This window comes from Hypoxylon trugodes (genome assembly GCF_022578975.1).
Source record: "Hypoxylon trugodes strain CBS 135444 unplaced genomic scaffold F4822scaffold_3, whole genome shotgun sequence".
NCBI classification, from domain to species: Eukaryota; Fungi; Ascomycota; class Sordariomycetes; order Xylariales; family Hypoxylaceae; genus Hypoxylon; species Hypoxylon trugodes.
In genome coordinates, this window is record NW_026250018.1 from 2,533,374 (window position 1) to 2,551,370 (window position 17,997).

At 46.0% G+C, this 17,997-nt stretch overlaps 7 protein-coding genes across 7 annotated transcripts; 2 read left to right on the forward strand and 5 right to left on the reverse strand.

Moving 5' to 3' along the window:
- Nucleotides 1-129: 129 nt before the first annotated feature.
- On the reverse strand, nucleotides 130-1,637 carry F4822DRAFT_396141 (uncharacterized protein). The gene is made up of 4 exons (XM_051457493.1): nucleotides 1,426-1,637; nucleotides 1,201-1,368; nucleotides 757-984; nucleotides 130-688 (listed from the first exon to the last, which is right to left on the reverse strand). The coding sequence occupies exons 3-4, from the start codon at nucleotides 904-906 to the stop codon at nucleotides 389-391; spliced, it is 450 nt and encodes a 149-aa protein (XP_051317029.1). The 5' UTR covers nucleotides 907-984; nucleotides 1,201-1,368; nucleotides 1,426-1,637; the 3' UTR covers nucleotides 130-388.
- A 1,887-nt stretch (nucleotides 1,638-3,524) lies between these two features.
- Nucleotides 3,525-4,664, forward strand: F4822DRAFT_179770 (uncharacterized protein). Its single transcript, XM_051453393.1, has one exon. The coding sequence runs from the start codon at nucleotides 3,800-3,802 to the stop codon at nucleotides 4,268-4,270; it is 471 nt and encodes a 156-aa protein (XP_051317030.1). The 5' UTR covers nucleotides 3,525-3,799; the 3' UTR covers nucleotides 4,271-4,664.
- On the reverse strand, nucleotides 4,665-5,520 carry F4822DRAFT_179769 (uncharacterized protein). Its single transcript, XM_051453392.1, has one exon. It carries the CDS (start codon nucleotides 5,414-5,416, stop codon nucleotides 5,060-5,062), a length of 357 nt encoding a protein of 118 aa, XP_051317031.1. The 5' UTR covers nucleotides 5,417-5,520; the 3' UTR covers nucleotides 4,665-5,059.
- Nucleotides 5,521-5,902: 382 nt separating this feature from the next.
- On the reverse strand, nucleotides 5,903-6,721 carry F4822DRAFT_179775 (uncharacterized protein). Its single transcript, XM_051453394.1, has one exon. It carries the CDS (start codon nucleotides 6,415-6,417, stop codon nucleotides 5,974-5,976), a length of 444 nt encoding a protein of 147 aa, XP_051317032.1. The 5' UTR covers nucleotides 6,418-6,721; the 3' UTR covers nucleotides 5,903-5,973.
- Nucleotides 6,673-10,187, reverse strand: F4822DRAFT_396147 (fungal-specific transcription factor domain-containing protein). Its single transcript, XM_051457494.1, has 7 exons — nucleotides 9,439-10,187; nucleotides 9,309-9,371; nucleotides 8,994-9,251; nucleotides 8,411-8,881; nucleotides 7,643-8,351; nucleotides 6,900-7,586; nucleotides 6,673-6,833 (listed from the first exon to the last, which is right to left on the reverse strand). Exons 1-6 carry the CDS (start codon nucleotides 9,481-9,483, stop codon nucleotides 7,078-7,080), a joined length of 2,055 nt encoding a protein of 684 aa, XP_051317033.1. The 5' UTR covers nucleotides 9,484-10,187; the 3' UTR covers nucleotides 6,673-6,833; nucleotides 6,900-7,077.
- A 442-nt stretch (nucleotides 10,188-10,629) lies between these two features.
- Nucleotides 10,630-13,410, forward strand: F4822DRAFT_179881 (uncharacterized protein). The gene is made up of 2 exons (XM_051453395.1): nucleotides 10,630-10,861; nucleotides 10,922-13,410. Exons 1-2 carry the CDS (start codon nucleotides 10,847-10,849, stop codon nucleotides 13,244-13,246), a joined length of 2,340 nt encoding a protein of 779 aa, XP_051317034.1. The 5' UTR covers nucleotides 10,630-10,846; the 3' UTR covers nucleotides 13,247-13,410.
- Nucleotides 13,411-13,669: 259 nt separating this feature from the next.
- On the reverse strand, nucleotides 13,670-16,567 carry F4822DRAFT_442321 (uncharacterized protein; the record flags this gene model as incomplete). Its single annotated transcript, XM_051462979.1, has 2 exons — nucleotides 13,670-15,992; nucleotides 16,045-16,567. 2 exons carry the CDS (start codon nucleotides 16,565-16,567, stop codon nucleotides 13,825-13,827), a joined length of 2,691 nt encoding a protein of 896 aa, XP_051317035.1. The 3' UTR covers nucleotides 13,670-13,824.
- Nucleotides 16,568-17,997: the final 1,430 nt, after the last annotated feature.

Below are 17,997 nucleotides of genomic sequence, written 5' to 3' on the forward strand. Positions count from 1 at the left end.
ATACAATCCCCCCTACCTGCATTGAATGTATCCGACATGAAGTAGTACATACCTAGGTATGTAGGTATAGATGGGGTACGTAGCCGGGTATCCTCTAAGGTTGTGAAATTACAGGCTCGTTACATGTAGTATAGATAAACAAGTTGTATACACGTGCATGAGGCGCGTAGAGCCGCAGGTGAAGATATATCAAAATATAGGATATAGGTACTTTGCAGTCTCAACCATCTATTTTTCGATACAGAATTGAGCCCCATTCTAAACTTTTCTTAACCACCTAGGCACATGACAGAATGTCGCCATTATTTCCCTATAATTCCAATATTTTCCCACTTCAGGGAGGTAGCTAATACGGCCCTGCCTGCCTATGCACTGCATTCCTCTGACATTAATACACCCATACCCGATATGTGCCCGCGTGGCTATTGATGTTGGGGTTATCCGCAATGACTCCCATGCTCCCTTTGCTAATACAGCCGTCTAGCAATGGACTGGCTATGTAGGTGGCCAGCCACTCCGCCGATCGGCTGACAGGCCGGGTGACATAAGGCTGAGCACAGAATCGCACTCGACAGGATCCTTCGTTCCATACAGCGCAGATGTTAGAGAAGAGCTTAAAACTCTGCCGTGGATCGCCTCGGATGGTGTCAAGAATCTTTTGGCAGTCCGAAACGGAGGTGTTGGTAGACTATGATGAACTAGGTAAGCCTTTTCACTGGTACATTAGCGAAACAGGAAGATGCCTTTGTCACTTACGCCATAGCAGGTATAAGCATCTCGCTTCTCAAGGGTTGGCGGTATCACGGCACCAGATTCAGATGAGGTGGTCGTAATTCGGGTGCTTGTAGCTACCACACCTAAGCAACTACTAGAGGCCAGAATGACAAGAATCGTAATAAGCTTCATGGCGAATGAATTTTACGTGGGAGTTGCCTCAGAGAAATCTTGAAGCTTTAGTTGTGTATAGAATATGCCCGGACTGGCCTAGGTAACGTGTTAGAGCAGTTGAAGAGATAATCAAATATTGTATTCGGGGGAAGGAAAAAAAGACAACGCAGGTACTCACATATAATGAAATGAATAAGCGACTTCCTAAAGGCAGGTACATCGGTGCAACTACGTACATGAAGTAGTCCTTGAGGAAACGACGAGGCAAGGCAAGGCAAGAACGCACTAAACGTTCTACATGGTATCACATACCTGCTTCTCTACATATGTAATTGCCTCACAAAATGTACTCAATCAGGCAAGTGTAAGTAGTACAAACCGGGTACCAGAGTTATGTATGTAGGCAACCATGTTTGGGTACTGCCGTATACTACATATATCACCTCACTCTCATCGTCTGTTATTGGACGTACTAATTGTCTGCCGAAAATTCGTGTTAGACATGCCAAACTCTGCACAGCGGTGACCTAGCAGTACCATTAAATCCGTGGAATGAAGTAGAGGAAAATCAATGAAAAACAATTGCGACATCAAATACCACAAGGTAGGTGTTCATATCGACAATATGGATGCCGATGAACATGGGAAGATGACGCTATCATTATGAAGAGCATAGAACCAATTTCATGCTCAAGACTATGTGGGATCGAAGTACAAATTATAGGTGTCATAATATGTATTCAATTGTGATAACGAAGCGAATGGTCAAAATTGGAATATTGAAGCGATCATTATTTCCCCTTAATACCTAAATAGGCAATTAGCTCTAATACACTTTTATCTCCTGTTAATCTAAGCCAGGCACGCTAGTACGATAGTAGGTACCGGTTCTCACATTAAGGTTAGTACCTACATGCAGGTACCTTATTTATCTCTCACTTACCCCTCATTATACCTAGGCAGACGAACAAAAAGTGTGTTATATTATGTAACTTTAAATGTACATTTGTATTTCTTAAATATATATAAATTTAAATATATAGTATCTCCATATGAATTCTGTCTACTTTAATTGAGAATTTGCTTGTGTTAATGGAAAGATGCCGGAAATACCCGGCATTGGCGCCATGCAACGTGCCATGGTGGCCCGGATGCATGCTGAGAAGAGATCTGAGGTCAGGAAAAGAATCCTTCATGCGAGATCAACTGTTCCATTCCAAAGGATACGCGTTTACATAAGATATACAAACACATGAGTGTTTATACATAATTCGCATCTTTCCGATAGCTATGGCGTGTATTTTCAATGGGGGGTTTTAATGCCCTGTACATACGTAATTGAAGATATTCTTCAGCGTTTCGTTTCTTGTTGCCAATAAACCTTGATTAAAGTAGAAACACAATTGAGGTAAGCCTCCCGTTATTCCCTGTACATAATGAGAAGGTTAGTGCCAAGGGCCTCGATCCATGAACTATACCAAGTATTCATGAGCTAGTCTATGCTGGGCAAATGCTAGTATCATTGTACACTCTAGATATGAAATTGGACCAAGCTCTAGGGAGGGGTAGGCGCTAATACGCACCGGAATACGCTAATTAACCTGGGTACGTTCAACTTGAAAACAGCGGTTCGCCCCTTTTCTACAAACGATTTTAGGATATCTTATGGTTGTAATATATTTCTAACGTTGTAGCTATAAACCAAGCTAGAATCTACTTATCATTATACCAAAATGTTATATGGATACATTATATATAATAAATATCCTACATACATATGTAAATACCTAAGTAGATACACACATTTATAATATGGTACATATATTATGTATCTGCGAATTCTATTTGAGAACATAAATTTTAAAAAGGATACGAAAACTCAAATACAGAAAAAAAAAAAAGTTTAATAAAACTGTATAGAGTGTTTCTGATCTGCGCCTTCAACTTCAAGCACACTAGACATCTCTCCACTCCCTCTTTTTTTCTTCCTTCTAGTGGTCGGACCTCTTCTGTGGGACCGCGATACATACCAAATCTGTCACGCTATACCCCTGCTCCCCCCTTTTGATTGAATGAACCCCTGTTATCCACAGCATCCACAACACCCCAGGACGTTGCTACAGGTTAGCACCTGCAGGGTCTGGAACACATGCGTTCATCCATTCGCTCGTTCTCTTGTATATCTTACCATTCAAAGAGTTCAAGTTCGCTTGTTCCTTGCATGATCACGTACGACTCGTCGAGAACACGTCCATTCGTTTTGAACTCTCTCGTTACGAGTAGTAGAGTAGTAGTGGTAGTAGTATCCGGTGGTATGCTGCACCTACATACATAGGAGGTAGTAACCAGTTCTCTTACCATTCACACCTTCATTTGATTCACTCGTTCTTCAATCAATCTCATTGATCCGTCTCGAAACTCGAAACGCGAAGCGCCACCCCAAGAATCAAGAACACGCCAATACATTGAAAAGCCGAACCATCACTAATCCCTAAATATCCCCTTTGGCTGGGATTTCCTTCGGTGGAACTTATCACTACCCCAAAATTAGAGAGCAGAGAGCAGAGAGCGGAAGTTACAAGAGAATAAGGTCTAATTCTTAGCTGTCAATTTGGAGACAGCTCTTGGTGGAATTCATTCTTCCTTCTGAATTCCAGTAAGCAGCAACTGCTATCGAGCTATTACAATTTGCTTTGGTTTGGTTGACATTGCTTTCCAGCATACATACTTCTTTTTCCAGAGCCGTTCAAGAAGAGTACTGTAGAGCAACTTTACTTGGCTATACAAATCGTGACTTTGCCTCTTATTCGACCGCACTGAAAAAGACCGCGGCGCGTATATTTTAACGCTCTCCCAATTTTAAATTCAACACCAGCGACTGCTCAATTTTCGTCCTCGATATTATTAAAAAATGGCTTCTACGACGGTGGATGAGAAATCATCCAAACCCGGCCAATTGACAATCACTACCCAACAACTCCTCTCGCCCACGCATGAGAGAAGCCCGGAAGCAAGTATGGAAATCCGCCGAAATTCGAACGTGTCAACACCATGCTCCGCCTCTACACCCAATGGTTTCGACACCGATATCGAGGCAATGGTGACAGTCCGATCCTCCGATTATCTCAATAAAACGACGACGGGTGCAACCAGGCCAAAATCAGATTGTCCCGTCTGGCCTGGACAAGATCATTGGCGACAAAAGGCGCGCGCCGCTAAGATTAACAACAGGTCTTGCCAATGTATGGCTCACCTTAGCCATCGAAATAGAATCATCATCAAAGTCCTCATCGCCTTCCTTATTGTTGGTATCGCTGTTGGTGTTGGTTTCGGTATTAGCAAACCACTCGGTGCGGGCATTTGGCAGCCTAAAGATTACTGATCACCTACAACAACTGCTACGCAAACTGAGCAACTAGCATCCCTGTACTTCGTCTTAGGGAACGAAGCCGCGATCGCAATCGCCCATGATAGCAACCTGCGTCCCTGGGCTAGAAGGGTCGCACAAGTTCATGCAGCCTATCGCTGTTGTGCTTGGAATCGACCGGGTTTCAGATACTCGCACTCTTTCAAAGTAGTGCTCGAATTAGCAATTTTCCCTTAACTGTCTATACGCTCCAGTCCTCTATCCTCTTGTCGATACCCCAGCGGACCCCGATTCATGTATAAATTCACTTCACTTCAGGGCAGGGGAAAACGGAACCATATCTTAGACTGCGGCATCTGAAGGCGTTAGGAGTATTCCGGATGAGGCATGTTATGACGGACATTCAAATTTTGTGTGAACTCGATACTGGAGCTTGAAAGTATAAGTGTTACCAAAGCATTAGAAGGGCGGGCGTAACGGCGCATATGAAAATCAATATGAACGGTTGCTCTTGTAAAGAGCCGTCATAACAAATTACTCTGCTGGGGGGGGGGGGTTCGATTTGTTTTGGGGTCGCCGGCCACTTTTAGCATGTGAAAAGAACCTCCTCGACTAGAACCATGTTATAAAAAATTCAAGGGCCATTGGTTGCAACTTTACGCTAGGAGTATCTATTATTTTATCAAGTCTCGTATGGGGAGATCTATATAGTACCTCGGACTCAAAACGGGATAGTTTGTTACGTGCCTTTACTTCACAGCTCAGAATAACGACATGATCAAAGCAAAATGCTTTTAAGAAAGATTATATTGAAAGAGGAATGTTGTCGAGGCCTGGCATGCTTCTCCCGATCCCAGATGCTTCGTTCTCTATGTCTCTACTAGACTCTGGTGGTTTTATAGGCGTCGTCTTACCTCGGGAAGTCGTCGTAGAGACCCCCATCCGTTCAGAACGCGCCATATTTCGGTTCATTGGGTTCCATGTCTGCTGGAATCCGTAACCCCTTGCTGTCTCGAGGTCATCATTCTGTGACTCGACCGAACCATCGCGCCACACCGAGTAAACTGCTACAACAGCGAAGAAGATTGGTATTAAGCCGAGCAAAACGTACATGAACGTCCAATCGCTATCTCCATTGGCTGGAGTCTGGTCTGCATGCATTTTATAATTCCGATTCAAGCGACAACCTTACTTCTATCAGAGGGAATTGGCCTCCCGAGAAGAGGTGGATCCCAAAGGGGATATGGTAGTCGAAATAACTATAAAGGGTGAAATATGCGACGAACTATATACCTGGGTACCCTATATATTCTTAGTTGCCTATCCGAGTGGCATACGGTGAAGATTCGACTCGAGAATTCGGTTCAGTATGGTTAGACCACATGAGACGGTCCGCTCTAGCTTAGCGAGCGACAGCATCTGGCTAGCTAGATATTTATGGCACCCAATCGAAGAAAGCTCTTGTCTCACGCGTCCTTGTTTCTTGTTTCAAGGGCTTTGTGATTGCCGATCAACCGGCTTTGTTAAGACACAATGCGCTTGGGAGGTTCAGGATCGCCTAAGACAGAAAGCGTAAGGTAGGAAATAATAGCGGGATAAGAGGGTGTCCTCAATGTCTAGATACCTATGTGAGAATGGAATCTTACCAAGCGAAGTTCATCTTAGTTATAGCTTTTGAGTCGAGTGAACATACGTGGGCACGATACCCCTATCCTGCTTCACCAACTTGGATATACATTGACCATCTCGTCCTGTCCAAACGTGTGGAAAATAGTTGCTAGGAAATTGCCTTTTACGGGGGAAAAGGAAGATACTTTCCTGAATAGAAGTTGAAAAGCACAAGTGGTCAATAAGTAAGCAGAACCATACCAACCAATATCGGGTAGGGAATGGAATTCGTCCGCAATGACAGGTATTGCTGTAGAGATGATCAAGCGATCCAGCGCAACAAGAAACATAGAGACGAAAACTGAGACCATTATCATGACAAGTTGAATACCCTCGGGGTAACTGACTTTCTCCTCGTCAGGTGTTATTTGGCTTGGCCGAGGCATATCCTGTTGTGCTTCTGTCTTGTCTAGGGGTGCGTCATTTGGAGTTGGTCCTGAGTCCTCGGCAGCTGGATACTGCCTTTTCCTCTCTCGTCGGAACAGCATGGCCATAATCAGGTTATATAATTCGATCAATAGAAATAGGCTTTTCTTGTATATAATTTCCCCTTTTATTTATTATAAGTACTTATGTACCCGGTTTATAGACACTCTACTTGATTTTCTAGGTCTCTTAAGTACTAGGTACGTTAAGAGACGTACTACGATCCGAGACCAAACCTCATCTTTAATATCCGAGTGGCACCCTCCATCATGGTGCGCCACGAGTGAATTTCTTACCAATCATTCTCAATACCGAGACACTTGTTAGGGAGGTGGGTAATATTTATTGGTTCTACCTAGGTATACAATGAAATAAATGATCTGAGGGGAAAAGTTGCTGCGACCGTTAAGGAGGTAGATACCGGGATAGCTAAAACGTTCCAGCGCCACGCTGCTGTGTCGCATCATACCACTCACTTTAGTGGCTGGTCGGGTTGCCCAACCCGCGTAGTTAGCTTCCAGCTGATTCCTTGTTTCATTTATTAACTAACCTATTGTGTATGTATGTTTCCGGTCCGCAATATCTCGGAGTGCAGACAAAGCGCATTTCCCATCGCTAGACCTCCGATGATTGGAACGACGACGCTATCCCGAGCCAAAGCGGACAAAGAATCCTGTTCGGATACCCTTGGAATGACAAAGCGAAAAGACTCATTTGACTGGGAGCATCTACATCCAATTGATCCCATTGCTCCCGAATCCTGTCCCGTATCCCCCGTAATTCGGTTGCGTTTGTCCACCGCTGGGTGTCGCAAACATATCCCCCCACTCGATAGATCCCGCGTCAACAAATCCGAGCATCTGATCCCAGGCGACATCTACAATGGGCTGTGGAGGTTCCGGGCTAACTCTTAAATTCGTTAAGTCAGGAGGCTCATCAATACGCGTGTGCTTGGCTTCATCAGGTGGTAGGAGCTGTTGCAGCTTTTGTATATAAGTTGGCGTCTCTGGATTGGAACCAGTTGTCTCTCGTAGCACTCTTTCCCGCACTTTCCAAGCACGGATTGCGAATATTGCTGAAGCCAAATGCGCTTTGACTGAGAGATCATAGAGCTCCATGTGAAATTCGTAGACGGTGTCCACGACCGCCCATGCCCTTTCCACCAATTGCCCGGACGTTCGACAGCATAATTGCCCAAGCATGTATGTAAAAATTTCGGATTGAAAATGAGACATCACTAGAAGCGTTAGCAAAGGGTGGGATGGACGACGAGGGATACCTTTCAGCACGTACTAAACCATAGGAAAAGACCCTTAGTTTGAGGTGATCGATACATGATCAAGTTCTGTTCCGCTGTGGAGAGTGATAATTTGAATAAATAATCCTTGAAAGATAGGATTTCGGTACCCCATTCTGGTTGGTCCCTCATCGGTCGAATGAGTTCCCGAAGCTTGTCAATCATCCCTGCTTTAGACACGGTCGCTAATATATGGATAGGGCCCATTGAGAGGTCGCTATATTTATTGAGAAGTTCTGTCATAGATCTGTCTAGCTCGTCGATACGTCGAGATGCCTTTTCAACTCGATCGGGATCCGGCGCGTTCGCTCCTGTCTCATTCTGCAGGATGACAAGATGGAGGTCGGGTGTGTCAGTTAGGACAGCCGCGATCTCGCAACATATTAGACAGAAGATCATGTCTGTTGGGCTGTCTCGGGGTTGAATTGTTGTCATGGTGGGATATAGGTCTGAGTCATTAATGTTTAGGGGTGGTTTAGTATCCCACGAACGTGGAAGGAGAGAATGGCCGAGGCCAGACGCCAGCGCATACATGGCGTCAAGTAAAATAATACGCCACCATATGCGCCGCCGCATCTCGGTCTCAAATGGAGGGAGCCCAAGGAATTCGCCGTCTCTATGGAGCCCCATCTTCTGCGCAATTCTTACCGTTACACCGTTTAATATCCACGCTGCGTGGCGGTCGTAACGACCGGGAAGGGAGAACTAAGAGCGAATGTGAGTCGAGGTCAGATTCAGATCAGGAGGTAGGCGCTGGTACATACCAGGAGTAAGACCATGGCTTGTAGGACTACGAGATCGTAGTTCTTCAAGATACCGATGCGCATCAAGGCAGATCGACAACCAGTAGAGAAGCGGTTATAGGCGGTTTCCCTGCTGTACCCAAATCGTTCCACGCATTCTTCGTCAGTTAAAGAAACCGCCGCCATTAGATAGATGGAGAATAGGAGGGCCTCGATGTTCTTAGGTATATTTGCCCTACTCGTCGCAGCCTCAACGAGAAGAGGTTGGACCGTAGGGACGTGTATAACTTTGGTTATTGGGTCGACTCTCTCGAGGAAAATCTGCCATAGCCGGAAGACATGGGCTGGTTGCGGATGTAGCTCTTGTAAATTAATATTGGAAGTATCTGATAATATTAAGCCTGCGTCGAGATCGGAAGATTGTGAATCGGCTGGCGTAGAGGGGTCGTCTATTGTCTCCTCATCCTCGAGTATCTCGCGCATTGCCGAGAGCTATTCGGACCAAAAGAAGGAGTTAAAATCAAAGTTATCAAATTTCATCGGATACCGTACTTATAAGGACCTACACCTCGAAAGGGAACTTGCAGGAGGGAATGAAACTTACTTCACCATGGATGGTAGCCCATAAGAAACTATCTATGAACTTTACGCCGCCACCGCCGTCGACTATGAGTTTCCCGGCGGGTTTCCAACTCTCGTCATGGCTTGGAGACTCGCCGGATGAGGTGGAAGCAGTAGGCTTTGCTGTGGCATATTCGGATAAAAGCTCCTCACATCGAGCAAGTCTCTGCTGTAGATCTTGATTGGGTCTCCTCCTCTTGCGCGCAGGGGCTGGAGTGCTTGGGGTACACGGAACATTGGCCTGAGCACGGTCTGTCAGGACTGGAGATGAGAGAAGAACCTCACCGGCACAACTGACCTTGATGCAATTAGAACAGGGACTCTTGCGGTCACACTTGATCTTTCTATTTTGACATAAAACCTATACAGGTTAGTTAGAGATGAGGGTTGATGACGGCGAGCTCATATTGAGTGGTGCGATAACTCACGCAAGCAAGGACTCGTGGCGGCTTTCCCGAGGAGCTAGACGCCATGATTTACGAGGTACCTGGGTAGGTAGGTAGGTTCTCTTTCAAAAAATGTAATCGAACTCCGAACTCCGTGTCAGAAATAAAACTTGGATGGTAAAATAGTCTTATCTTCTCTCAGAAACAGTCACATTTGTTCAATAAAACAATAAAAGACCTCATAGGAAGTCATGTATCTAACATAACAAATGGGTATGAAACCGAATATTTCACATGACAATTTTCCACGTTCCCACGTTTTGACGGTTGTGGCCAGGTGGAAGGGAATGGTGCGAAGCAGCAGTGTTGCCTAATGGGACTGGGTTTCTAGCGGGAGAGAAGAGTAAGACGTCAGGGTCGTACAGTGGTTTGGCGCTATGGTCAGTAGGACTGACTCTTTTTCTTCCTCTCTCTTTTCTCTTTCTCTTCGTCGAGTGGGGTGAAAAGTCGAGTAGGAGGAAGGAATTGGTGTATATGACAATGAGAAGGCTTGAGAGGATCTGAAGCTGAATGCAATTCTTCAAGATTCTCTTAGAACCTCTTTGTAATCAGGTATGTTTTAGATATCCAATCTAGGTGTACGCCTGTACATGGAGAGAAATAAGTACAAAATGAGTAGGCTGGCTGGGCTGGGCTGGTAGGTATTGTAAGGTAGGTAGGCAAGGTGAGGTAAGATATTAGATGGATGCGAGTGGACAGTGGGCAGTGGACAGGGAGTGGAATTAGAGACGTGTATCGTCTTAAGGGTGTTTAGGTATGTATCTAGGAATGTATGCAGCCTAATGACGAACCTTAGGGTGAACTCAGTGAAGATTCTTAGCGATTACAGTAGGTACCTAGGTATACCTACATACTTAGATACATCCATGTATGATGTACCTAAGAATTCATCTTCTTTAGTGCGTACAGGTACCTACCTAGGTACCTATGTAGGTAGGTACTGGTAGAGACGCGGAATACGGAATGATCGTTCCAACCCCACACTTTGTACTACGGTACCTATCTTCTCAACGAACCATCATGACTCACCCGCCAATCTGCATAATGCAGCACAGCCACAGCTGAAGAGCTGGATGATATTAATGTTGTTAGCTATACTACCCCGCCATCTATTAAGTATCGAAGTAGACATCTGAAACTGCTTGATAATTTCTAACCAATCAGCGTTTACTTATTTAATTCGTGCTTCAGGATCTACCCAAATCGAGAACGATGTCGGAGGTTCAAATAATATCCTCCGAACAAGTAAAATTAAAAAATTAAAAATAAAGAAACGAAGAAAAAACAATTAATAGAAGTCTCGATTCTTATTTTCTTCCAAGACGGCAATATCAATTAGTCTAATTGAAAGCCATGACCTCGCCGCAAGAATAATAGGTTATACTCAAATATGCGTGGTTGCATAGTAAGTCAAGCCATCCATTTATTTATATCCATAGGTATCTACAGCTTATAACGAACTTAGACAAGGACGCTGGCGACCAGAGCTGGATTCGCAGCTCGTCGCCATCATGACGCCTTCTACCATGTGATGCGCCCGCCAGTAACCCGCTCTTTCACAGTTTTGCCCCGACGTCCACAGAGCGCATTTCACTCTCAGATAGAAGATCCCTCCTCCTCGGCCATACTCGCTTCCTTCAACGCGCCCTCCCCGACCCCGCAAACCCTTACCGAGAAGATCGTACAGAGGTATTCGTTAGGCCTTGCACCTGGGAAGAAGGTGAAGGCAGGCGATTATGTCACTCTATCCCCTCACCACTGCATGACGCATGATAATTCATGGCCCGTTGCGCTCAAGTTCATGTCAATTGGCGCCTCCAAGATCCACGACAACAAGCAGATTGTCATGACTCTCGACCACGACGTGCAGAATAAAAGCGAAACAAATCTTAAAAAATACCAACAGATCGAGAATTTCGCTAGGCAACATGGTGTCGACTTCTATCCTGCTGGGAGGGGTATCGGCCATCAAATTATGGTCGAAGAAGGTTACGCGTGGCCGGGCACTGTTACCGTCGCCTCGGATAGTCACAGCAATATGTATGGGGGTGTAGGTTGTCTTGGTACTCCGATAGTGCGAACCGACGCGGCCAGCATCTGGGCTACCGGCAAAACCTGGTGGCAGATTCCTCCGATTGCCAAAGTCACTTTCACAGGAATTCTCCCCCCCGGTGTGACCGGAAAGGATGTCATCGTTGCCTTGTGTGGTCTATTTAATAGTGACGACGTGCTGAACCACGCGATCGAATTCACCGGCTCCGAAGAAACCATGTCAAGCATACCTGTTGATGACCGGCTCACCATTGCTAACATGACTACTGAATGGGGCGCCCTGACGGGACTTTTCCCTATTGATTCGGTCTTAAAGACGTGGTTGCGCGCCAAGGCTACCACGTCCGCCGTCCTAGGTGATGGTATTGCGTTGAACCAATTCGCCCATACGAGAATCGACGACCTTGTCCAAAACCAATTGACCACTGACCCCGGCGCTACATACGCCAAGTCTCTCTATTTGAACTTGTCCACTCTGTCACCGTTCGTTTCAGGGCCGAATTCTGTCAAGGTTGCCACTCCTCTTCGCGATCTAGAAGCGAAGGATATAAAACTCAATAAAGCCTATTTAGTCTCGTGCACTAATTCGAGGGCCTCGGATCTAGCTGCCGCTGCGAGGGTATTCAAAGAGGCTGCTCTCAATGGAACGGAACCGAAAGTAGCTCCCGGTGTGAACTTTTACATCGCTGCTGCGTCTCTCACGGAACAGCAGGTGGCTGAGGAGACTGGCGATTGGCAAGTGCTCTTGGATGCCGGCGCGCAACCCTTGCCATCCGGTTGTGGGCCTTGTATCGGCCTCGGCACTGGCTTACTTGAGCCCAGTGAGGTCGGCATTAGCGCTAGCAACCGCAACTTCAAGGGGCGTATGGGCTCGACCGAAGCCAAGGCCTATCTTGCGAGCCCCGAAGTCGTCGCTGCTAGCGCATTGCAAGGCAGGATTGCTGGCCCTGGATGGTATCAGAAGCCTCAAGGCGTGGAGAAAGTTATCATTGGCGAGGGCAACGGTAATGTCGAGCAAGACAAAGCTATGAGTATCGAGGATGCATTGGAGAAGATCATCGCGCAAGCAGACAGCATCATATCTGGTGTGGAGCAAAACGTAGCCGGTGGCGAGGCTTTAGAGTCCAGCAATGGTGAAGAGACGCTTACGGACATTCTTGCTGGCTTTCCTGAAAAAGTAGAAGGAGAGATTGTTTTCTGTGACGCCGACAATATAAACACAGATGGTATTTACCCGGGAAAGTACACATATCAGGATAATGTCTCCGTTGAAAAAATGGCTGAAGTTTGCATGGAGAACTATGACAAGAACTTCCGAGAGATCGCAAAGCCAGGCGACATCCTCGTCGCAGGTTTTAATTTTGGATGTGGTAGCTCACGCGAGCAGGCTGCCACTGCTATCCTTGCCAAAGAGATTCCGCTTGTTGTCGCGGGCAGCTTTGGCAACATATTTAGTCGTAATAGTATCAACAACGCCTTGATGGGTGTCGAGGTACCAAGATTAGTACAGAGACTACGTGAAACGTTTCGAACCGGGACAGACGGAGAAAAGGCGCTGTCACGACGGACAGGCTGGAAATTCCTCTGGGATGTTCGACGGAGCAAGGTCACAGTTACGGAAGGCGAGGGTGGCCAAGTATGGAGTCAAAAGGTGGGTGAATTGCCTCCAAATGTACAGGAAATTATTGCTCGTGGTGGGCTTGAGAAGTGGGTTAAACATCAAATCTCATCGACATAGCGTAGATATACCTGTGTTATCTAGTGTACATCCCTGTACATAACTCCCGTACATAGGTTAGGTAGAGAAGGAGAAGGAAAAGCAAAAATATCCACCCGCCCACAGATATAAATCTCCTTTCTTGTGCAGAGCAGGCGATCCGTCACTTTGAACGATTGTTACCTATTTACCGTTTCTAAGCTAACCAATGCCGCTCGCTAGGTCATTCCATTCACCAGTAGAGCCAAGCCGTGGGCCCGGAATGAGCAAGACATCGTCAATAGGTAGTAGCAACCTAACCAGAATTCAAGTCCATATATTCTACGTTTCGTTCACGTCACAATTTGCATGATATTATACCCATCATACTGTAGACAACTGGGTTCAAGGTTTATCCTTTCCCTCTCTATTAGTCGTAATGCGGCATGTCTTCGTTGCAATAATTCAAGTATTGCCAACAGAATCTACCTGGTATATCCGACCTGTGACCTAGGCCGCCCCAACCATCCTTCCCAATGCCGGTGCACAGTCGCCAAAAACGGCTGGACCAAACGCCTACTCTCAGCATCATTCATTTAATCCCCGCCTCTAGCATTTGACTATATGCCGAGACTCTTCGCACAGGTCCAAAGGACCACAGGTACGATGACATTGTCGTTACCTCCAGTCAAGACCGCTTCCGTAAGGCTGGCTGTAGTAGCACACATTGCCATCTTCTGAGCCGCGACACCCCATGTATCTGAGTTACCACTTGCCGGCGACCATCCTCCAATATGGAGCCACGCACGTGCTATAGTGAGTCCAACGAAGACGGCAAGGGCAAAAGCTACGCTTCCTTCAAGACTCTTGCCACCGCCCCATAACCATTTCCGCTGGCCATGACGTCTTCCGATTAGAGAAGCTGCCGCGTCACCCAACCCTACACACACGACGCCCGATACCATACTAACTTCCCTCGCAGGTAACTCCCAGCCCTCAAGATAGCCAATTCCAGTACGCGAGAGGGAACCCAACGATAACCAGAGGGGGATTGCACATCCAATCAGTAGGAAAATGTGGGATATAACAACCGGGCCTCGCAGGTCTCGTCCATCGACATACGGGGCAAGGAAAGAGGCCAACGGCTTCGAAAGTGGTGGCAGTTGACTCGCTCGAAGGAGGTCAAGAAGAAGAAATATGGCGAGGACGATGGATAATGCCAAGGCTGCAAACGCAGGATCTACGTAAGCCGTTGGTAGAAACATGGCAACCATCATAAAATGGAAGACTTTTCGCCGCGTGTCTACCTCGTAAATAGACGACAGGCGAAAGACCACAGTAAGTCCAATCGCAATGATAATAGCGAAATACGCACTCAAGGCAAGGCGGGTGTTGGCCCGGCCAAGATAAGACCGGCATATATGGTCGATCCAGCCTATCGAATTGGAGTATTCGAATTCATTGGACAATCTCGGTGGAAGGCATATCCATCGTTCCAGATTGTGACTGATAACCTCCCACCTAAACTGCGGCAGATCCCCGAATAGATAACCCAGAGCCCACCCTACCGGTTCACGGCCGCGAAGGGCTTCATCCGAGATGGCTTTCGTCACGCCAAAAAAAGGGAGTGGGAGGAATATAGCACCTAGAATGCACACATAAACGTATATGGCGTAAATCCACTTCCGGAGTGTGGCTTGTTCCTGGGTAAGTGAGAAGAAAGCACGAACGGAATGAGAAGCAGTTCTCTTTCTTCGGCCAGATGGTGTGTGTGTGTGTGACTTGCGAGAGGCGTTGTCCGTACCCGGCAGAGTATGTCGGCGAAGTGGTGTTGCTCCAGGCTTAATTTCCGCAATATTAGATGAAGCTTTAAAGGCTGAATTCGTATGAGAGGTTGAGGTTCGCTCGAACTCACGATGATCTCCGTCGAGCATGGTTTGTACACGAGCAGGTATTCTGGGAATCATAGATCCCGGGCCGTCACTGTCCTCGGGGTCATCAAAAGCCTCACACGAACTGCAAGGCGAACTATCCACAGGTGCATGGAATAAATCGTGTCTTACTCTTCTCCATGACATGATGCTAGATAGGACGGTTGAAACCGGCTTAGATGAAGTCGTTGCCCTTTTGAAACGCCATTTAGGCACACGGGCTAAAGAGATCCCCCACTTAATCGCCTGAGTACATAAGACGAGAATATCAAGACCCCCTACCCAGAGCATGGACTTCAGAATGACCGCTTGTGGAGAATAAGAAAGAAGTAACAGGTCAATGAGTGCGATCGACAACAATTGCAACTCGGCTACGAGAAGACTAGTCGTAGTTAGGGCGTGCAATACTGAACACAGATTCTGGTGTAGGGGGTATAATAGGGTTGCGCTTTCGAGTGGAATGGATGGTGGAACAGAACCGGCACTCCCAAAATGTATTCGGGAAACGTTGGGGCTCCAAGAGTTCTCTTTCAGAAGCAGAGGTACACATGAGAGAGCCCAATGCACTGGATTGCATCCTAGATCAGCGCTTGAAATAGTTGGTATTAAACTCGGCGGCAAAGAACATATGGCAAGTATTATGTTCACAGGCATTACCGCTTCGTTATCTGTAGCAAGGAGCAAAGATACGAGGATAGTGATACCCGGTGGATAGAGGAGTGGTGCCGGGTCAAAAGAAGAGGGTATGGACAACGGTATCTTTTTCGAGGGGGATCGGTGCCAGTACGCCCACATCACAACTCGTAAGGGATATAGGAATGCCAGTGTTACCGATATACCTAGACCGGCCAAGAGCTCTTCATTTAAATTAGCAATACTGATTGGGCGACCTGGTTACAAAATGCTTACCTCGATTCCATATCCGCCAAATGGGCTGAACGAGGTTATTAGTATTAACGATGACAGCAAGAAATCCAATGATGAGCAATTCGATAAAGCGGCGAATGATCTCTCTTCTCCTTCGCACTCTGTGGGCGGTACTCGGCGAGAGTTTACCCATATGCGCCTCTTTTTTCAGGTTATACGACGATCTTCGGGCCTCCTCCTCCAGAAGAGCGGGGGAGGGAATCGGAGTCGAAGTACCGGATAGAGCTTCATTGTGCCCTCGCAACCCCTTCCGAAACCTCCTAGGGGCGGGTAGGCCTTTGAGAAAGTGTTCATCGTCGGCCTCGGTGCCACTATCGCTACTCGGGGTGACTTCTCTTGAGGCGGTGGAGTCTGAGGGCGCATCGAAACGGCTTCTCCCCGAGGACTTATACGCAAGACGGTCAGATGGGTCGAGTAATTCGGAGGTCTGGCGATGATAAGGATGTGGGGATCGTGAGAGCAACCTCAAAGCATCGTGTTCAGAGGGGTTGAGGTGCTCAGGCATTATCGAGACCCGGTGGTCGAAAAAGCACCTTTGGGGCGCAAACTGAAGGGTAATTCATGCAGCCACGGTCGGTTCTTCTTCCGTCATGATCTGCGGGTCGAACTATTGAAAAAAAGAAAAAGGAAAGGAAAAAGGATTAACGAATGACAGCGATAGTCGTGGAGACGTTGACGTTATGTGCGATTTGTAGTATGCAATAATACACTAGACTTGGTTCAAACTCGATGTTCCTGATCCGAGGAAACGAAAAGAGAGTAAATTCCATTGAACGATCCGCGCGTTTCTAAGTTTCTACTAGGTAGACTCTAAGTTTCTGGCTTTCTTTCTTTGGCAGGGGTTAGTTAATTGGATATTCACATGTATTTTTTAAGTTATGTCGTAAGCAAGTATATTTCTATCTTATCGATATTCCCTTTTCGTAATAGACTTCGTACAAGTACATACCTGTAATCTCATCAATTCATGTGGCTGACGATAGTGGCTTACCACCCCCCTTATATATTCGAGATTTCAGGTTCAGTCGTCGTAATTCAAACTAGTACGTAATATTTCAACCATCTCTCAAACTCAAACATCAACAACGTCCCTAACAACTCAATTAATTTCATTCAAACACTGCAATCGATTTCCATCATGTTAAATTTGAAATAGGCACAGGATCAATTCAATATACTGTAAATTATCCACAGCAGCAGCCGCATGGTTAATAGTGTAACTGGTCGTATCCTATGGAATCGTCTATAACACCCAGGCAGTGGCAAACATAACACAGATCTTCAAACCAAATTGAAATTCCTACTTAGGTTTTTCTTTGGGACACGGACCATCCATCACTTTACATAATATCTCAGCTTGAGCTAATGATAATGTCCATAATCAATCTTTTTTTGAATAAAGGTGGTTATGGCATTTTTCATCAACATATAAAAACCAATATTCTATTTGACTTACTCTAAAAATAAAAGGGAGAGGTTGTGTTAAGTTCAAAGAGTTTCTTCCGGAATAGATGATATCTCATATATTGGTATGCTATAATAATTCACGATCTAGTCACAATCAATTACCTACCCACCATATTATTATCAAACTGCATCAGGAACTAATAAATTCCGAGAATAGTTTATGCAGAGCTCTATAGCACAACACGCTATACCATTTCCACCGATCGCAAGATGGACCTGCATAGATGCTACCAAGCATACCCGGCATATAATCGAATTATGCCAGCTAAATCGGGGTTTTCACCTTTCCGGTGACAGCTTTATTTCCATGCCGTAGCATAATAGGGTTACTTCTCCGCTACATAAAAAAATATGAAGACCTTATGAAGAACCACATCCGAATATGATGGGACTATTTAAAGGTCAGAAGAAACCCAAGGTAGAGTGAGGTATCAACAATAAATAGTTAAATTCCATCGAAGAAAAAGC